This window comes from Stenella coeruleoalba (assembly GCF_951394435.1).
Source record: "Stenella coeruleoalba genome assembly, chromosome: 3".
NCBI classification, from domain to species: Eukaryota; Metazoa; Chordata; class Mammalia; order Artiodactyla; family Delphinidae; genus Stenella; species Stenella coeruleoalba.
The window spans coordinates 29,670,030-29,676,029 of NC_137148.1; the positions used below are offsets into that span (position 1 = coordinate 29,670,030).

The 6,000-nt window shown below is 39.1% G+C and overlaps 1 protein-coding gene across 2 annotated transcripts in view; it reads right to left on the reverse strand.

The window, feature by feature from the left end:
* RANBP3L (RAN binding protein 3 like) overlaps positions 1-4,768 on the reverse strand; it is a 48,679-nt gene extending 43,911 nt beyond the window's left edge. For both annotated transcript variants that reach the window (XM_079917633.1, XM_079917632.1), the window contains exon 1: positions 4,120-4,768. In XM_079917633.1, coding sequence (XP_079773759.1) covers positions 4,120-4,210 — 91 coding nt within the window. In that variant the 5' untranslated portion in view covers positions 4,211-4,768. The remainder of the gene's footprint in view (positions 1-4,119) is intronic.
* Between the last annotated feature and the right edge of the window lie 1,232 nt (positions 4,769-6,000).

Sequence of the window (6,000 nt, forward strand, 5' to 3'; positions counted from 1 at the left end):
TTGTGAGAAGCCTTGAATTTGTAGTTATCCAGGCAGAAATGTAGGTATCTTGGAGACACCTGAAAGTTGTAACTGGCATTTGAAGGGGGGCAGTCTTGTGAGACTGAGCCCTTAACTTTTGGGGTCCTTGCTAACTCTAAGTAGTGTTAGAATTGAATTGAATTGTAGGACACCCAGTTGGTGTCAAAAAATTGGTGTCAGAACACACAAAGAAAATCAGGAGGAATCCCAATGCATCTTGGGTCTGCAGAGGTTTTCTAATATGGACCAATGAAGAAAATTAATCATGGTAACACTAAGAATCGTGGATTTTATGAGACAGCTGTATATAACAGAAAGTGCCTTGAATGTAGATTTTAATAACTATGTAACCTTGGAAAAATCACTTGACCTTGAAGATTCCTAGTGTCCACATCTTTAAAAATGAGGCTAATGATGCTTACCTGTAATAGTTAATTTTATGTGTCAACTTGGCTGCACCACAGTGCCAGATATTTGGTCACACGTTATTCTGGATGTTTCTATGAGAGTGTTTTGAATGAGATTTACATTAAATTGGTAAACTTTGAGTAAAGTAGATTGCCCTCCATAATGTTGGTGGGCCTCATCCAATCAGTTGAAAGCCTGACTAGAACAAAAGATTGACCTCTCCCGAGGAAGACGGAATTCTGCCAGCAGACAACCTTCGGACTTCAGCTGTGACATCGGTAGGATCTTCACGTGGTCCAACCTGTTGCCCCACACAACAGACTTTGGACTTGCTAGCTTCCATAATCATGTGTTCAGTCCCTTAAAATAACCTCTCTCCCTCTCTCTATATCTTTATCTATATGTATCTGTATATTTCAATATACACACACACGTATATACATATAGAGTATGTATGTATGTACATGCTTTGAGGTTAACAAAGTAGTCTCACATACATTATCTTATTTAATTCTCATAACAACCAGGTGAAGTAGTGTATTAATCAAGTTTCTGCAGAGAAAGAGAACAATAGGAGGTATACATACATGTGTACACACAGGCATACATACCTACATGTGTGTAGACACATGTTACATACATGTATACACATGTATATGTGTATACACATCTGTATAAGTAAATAAGATAATGTCTGTGAAACTACTTTGTGAACTTCAAAGCACTGTAAAATGTAAGGATCATTAAGTCTGCCCAGTACATGTAATGTGTACTGAAATTTGTGCTGAGTATTTATAGACATATAAATTAATGTCTACAAATGTGGTCTCAGATCAAGGTTATAGACAGATGGATTTGAATACCACAGAAGAAGCAACAGTAGAAAGATTAGCCTTCTGGACTTCTGTTCTGGACTAGTATAGCACCTGTTGCCATAGAGTGTAAAGTCTATGTGGACAGGAAAGCATGTGGCTTGGCTGGCTTAGTTCAGCGTACATACCCAGCATCTGGCACAGTGTTTTGCATAGTCATTGTACAGCTAATTGCTGAAGAATAAGTGATTTTTATCTATGTGGTCACCCAAAAAGCACATTTTGTGAGTGACTAGGTGGAAAGAGTTAAATACCTCAGACTTAACATAAAGCACTTTAGCATCTAGCATGGAGGACTGGAAAGTACGCATGTGTTGAACCTGGTTATGCCTCAGAAGAGTTAAATGTCAATTAATCCTGACCTGTACGCTGGAATCTTAGTCTGGCTGGTGGTAGGCCACAGCCACACCTCAAACTCAGAGTATCTCAGTGAATAAATCCACAGCCAGCCCTCACTCTGAAACAAATGGCTTTGCTTCCTTGGACCTTTGCTGAACTTTGCATAATAACAAGGTACAAATATAGCTTGGTGGAAAAGTCAGAACCATTGCACTGAATGAATACTTTTAAACTCTGGGACAGTAACTGGAATGCAAACACTGCCCAGTGTCCCTTGTCAACTCACATCTCTAGATGACATCTCTTGTAGCAGTCCGTGGCCAGTCTGGATTGCATTAGCATGCTTCACAACTTTATGGATTGTGGTTTATGTGGGCAGATATTTTGAGACTCAGTTGTGGAAGAATATGGTTGCTTTCAAAACATTCTAGGCAAAAGCTTTGGTCTGCAAGAGGAGACCAGACTTCTAATCTTGTTGATATTTTGGGAAGTATGTCATCACAATGATATTTCCAGGCTGTTCTGGATATGGCCAGTAAGGCAGAGACCATCAACATGGCCTGCCTTAAATTAAAGCAACAGTGGGATACTATTTTCCACTTATAAAATTGGAAAAAAACAATTTTAATAATACCCAGTATTACTGAGACTCTGTATCTCTACACTGCTGATTAGAGGACCATCTGCCTCCCCCACCCTGAAAAATCTTTAAAAACATGCATATCCTTTGACTCCACAATTCCACCTCTAAGAATGTATTCCAAGAAAATAATCTTATCTCGGCAATGATTTATCCTTTAGTGTACGTTAAACACAGTGTTGCTTGTAATAGTGAAAAATTAGAAATCAATGAAATGTCCAGCCACAGTAAATTGCCTAAAAGAATTTTGCTACATCCATATGAAGGAATAGTATACAACTGTTAAAAATAAGGTTGTAGAAAAATATATAGTGACAAGGGAATTTGTTCATAATCTATTGTTGAGTTAAAAAGCAGTTTGCAAACTCTATGTACAAAATAAGTCTATATTTACTTTAAAAAATCAAGCAAAAGAATAATTTGTACATGTGCATATAAGAAAAGGCTAGAAGGCTATACATTAAGATGTTAATAGCAACTATCTTTGGGTGGTGATTTTTACAGGTGATTTTTACCATCTCCTTTATGCTCCCCCTAGCAAGGTTACTATAATAAATATTACATCAAAAATTGTGGGAGAGGGAAGGTAGCTTTAAACATTTCAAACAAAATGAACAGCAAACAAATACCCTATGATGAATTAGATTGTCTATTAATAGAGAAGCAAGTACATTTGACGGTGCTGTGATTAAACCCTGGCACATTCTAGGACTTTACATTCTAAGGCAGTTAGTTCAAAATAATTTATATGAGCCCTGATGGTACAGAAGGGTCTTAGTAGTTTTTGCTGTTTTCACTTAATAGGAAGTATTTTATACCCACACTCTGCTAAGCCTTGTACAGCATGAAGTCCAGGAACTGAAGCAGGGAGGTGGCCTGACACATTCACACAAATGCTAGCACACAGATGCCACCTTGGAAATGGGAGGTTTCAGCCCTTCAGCCAACACTCCTCATACCACTGAGATCTAAAACTGTGTCTATGGAAAAATAAAGAGCTTGTAGTCTAGATCCATACATAGACAGATCCGTCTGTCTATTGAGGGTATTGAGGAGAAGTTAGAAATGTTTGGGGTGAATCCTTAACCTCTTGGGGGTGATGTCATCCCTGACACCCAGCCTTTTCTACAAGTGTCCTTGGTGTCCCTGACAGAATGGATTGGAGGGATCGTCCTGTCTACTCATGTCAACCATCTGCCGCTAATTGATGCAGCTGGCTGAGTAGTGGATTTGAAATTTTAAGACTGATGGTGACAATGGCTGCAAGGTAGATAGTGCAGTCTGAATGAGTGCCCATCATGTGAAATGTGACACTTTTCCCTGTCTGTCTCCATCTGTTCCAGAACCATAAAAGAGAAAGAGCCTAGAATATATTTATTTCTCCCACAAATGAATGAGCCAGAGATCCAGACAAATTTAGGCTTAAAGTTTAAGTCCAAGATGATACCATTAGTGGTAGGACAAGGGAGAACATTGCAGACTAACTTAAAGCCACTCTCAGCAAATTTCCCCTGTAGCAGATTCAGCCTTGGCTAGACGGGTGTTTTGAATTACACAAAATCCAGAGTACTCTGGGAAAATGACAGTGGCTAGAAGTGTAAGCACATAAGTTTCAGAATGACAACTCCATTCTCGATAGTCTTCTATAGTCCTTTAAAAACCAATAGTGAATGCAAGTTAACTCACCCTTATACATCACTATTATGTCTATTCTCAGAGTTTAAAAATGGAAGATTGCAAAGCATTTCACAGCAGAGATTCCCCAGCCCACCATCCTTCCAGAAATGCAAATGGACAGGAGGTCACAGAACACACAACCCATTAGCCTGACTGACTCACCTTGATGTTGCTGGTCCTCTGGAATCTTCAGTCTACAGGTGTGCAAACTGTTGAACAGGTGGCTGCTGCCCTTTCTTTGTATGGTAGACATGGTACTGGCAGTACGGCTGTGGCTCCAGTATCAGTAGGGTATTCCTTCCCTTGGCCAGTCACCTAGAATGGTCTTCACACGATACCCAGAACCACAGAGGTACAGGCAGATGCTGTCCTTGCATGGAAAAACATTTACTTCTCTAATAAACTTCCAAGTGTTTCCTAGTCATGACTCTTGAAATAAGTATTTACCAACTTGTAGCTTCTCCTACATATAAAGATGCCAATTCATTTGGATAAAAACACAACTTAATTCTTCTTTCATTTCAAAGCACATTGAAACTTCCCCCCTTATAGTGTAAAATCCAGTAAAGTAACTATTTCTAACAGATTACAGTTTTGCAATGATGACTCCTTCTGCTGACATGAAGTCTAATGGCTCCAGTATTTAGAGACGACTGCTAGAGTAATACATACCCAAAGGGAAAAGAAAAAAAAAGTGCTGCCGAGTTAAATCAAGTGATTTCTAAGCCTGGTCTGAGTTACCCTCCGTGACAGCTGAACGTGAACGGTTCTTAAAGGAGGCTGGAAGGGGGAGGAGCCGAGTGGGCTAGGCTGATTAGCATATAGAGGCAGGCAAGAAATGGCGTTGGAGTTGCTTTGAATAATAGTGACCAAAGCAGGGATTCTAAAAAGATGCCCCAACGTTGCAGTCATTCTAAAAAGATGCCCCAACGTTGCAGTCATCACATATCTGACCTCTGCTACTTTGTTTGTAATTAAAACGAACGCTCACAGCAGGAGTTTATACCGCATGGATATTGATGTGTAAACCCGACATCTAAAGGAACTGCTAATGAGCTCATGGAAATCTACTGCTGGAACTTTCAGTTTCTGTAAACACCTTTGAGTCTTCAGAAGGGGGCCGTTTTAGAGCAGACTGCTGTCAAGGCAATTATTTGGAGTTCTGGAAGAAAAATAAAAACACAAAACATTATCTTTCCAGAGATGTATATCTGTTTCCCCGTAGATTATCTATTACTACTTCTAGGTCATAAGACAAAGCTATTTCCAGTGTTTTCTTGTGCTGAAATAGCATACTTCGTTGAAATACTGAAAATCGTTTATATTTCATTGAAATAATAACGTATTTCATTACTGCTTCAAGACAAACACCTTTCATTGAACTTAGGAACCTGCTACCTCTGAAGTTGTAATGAATGCTGGTAGATCCTACCCTTCAAGATTCACAGCTCTTGCAGATTCAGAGATGAGGTGGTGGGCAAGGACAAGGAGAAAGCCAGAGCTGTTTAGCTTCAAAATCTGGAAGCTGCAGCTTCCTTTGCACATTTGGAAACTGGTGCTAAGCTCGACACCCTAACTAGAAATTTACCTCCTAGCCGGATCCTGGTGGGCACCCTCATTTCACTTTGAGGCAAGTAACGGTTCCCCAAGCATACTCTGAGCTATGAAAACTCTTATGGAATGTAAGTGCTGTTTCGTAATTCTTATGATTTTTGTCAAACTGCTTTTACTATTTTAATAAATAGTTTACCTATTGCAGTTTTTTAGGTCCCTCCGAGTGTAACAGGTTATATATATATAACAGGTTATAGCCTGTTCAATGTAACAGGCTACATTGAAAGAGATTCCTGTTACTAGAGAACCATCGTTTCTGCTTTAAATGGCTGGTATTTATCTCCTGCTTCACAATGGTCATGGTAGGAGGCTGAGGTATTTTCTTGCTGAATTACATAAAGCTATCAATATGCTATCTAAAGCAATTCTACTCCAATAAAGGTGTTAAAAATAAAAGAAATTGAAAAATTAAAAAGATATTTTAAATAT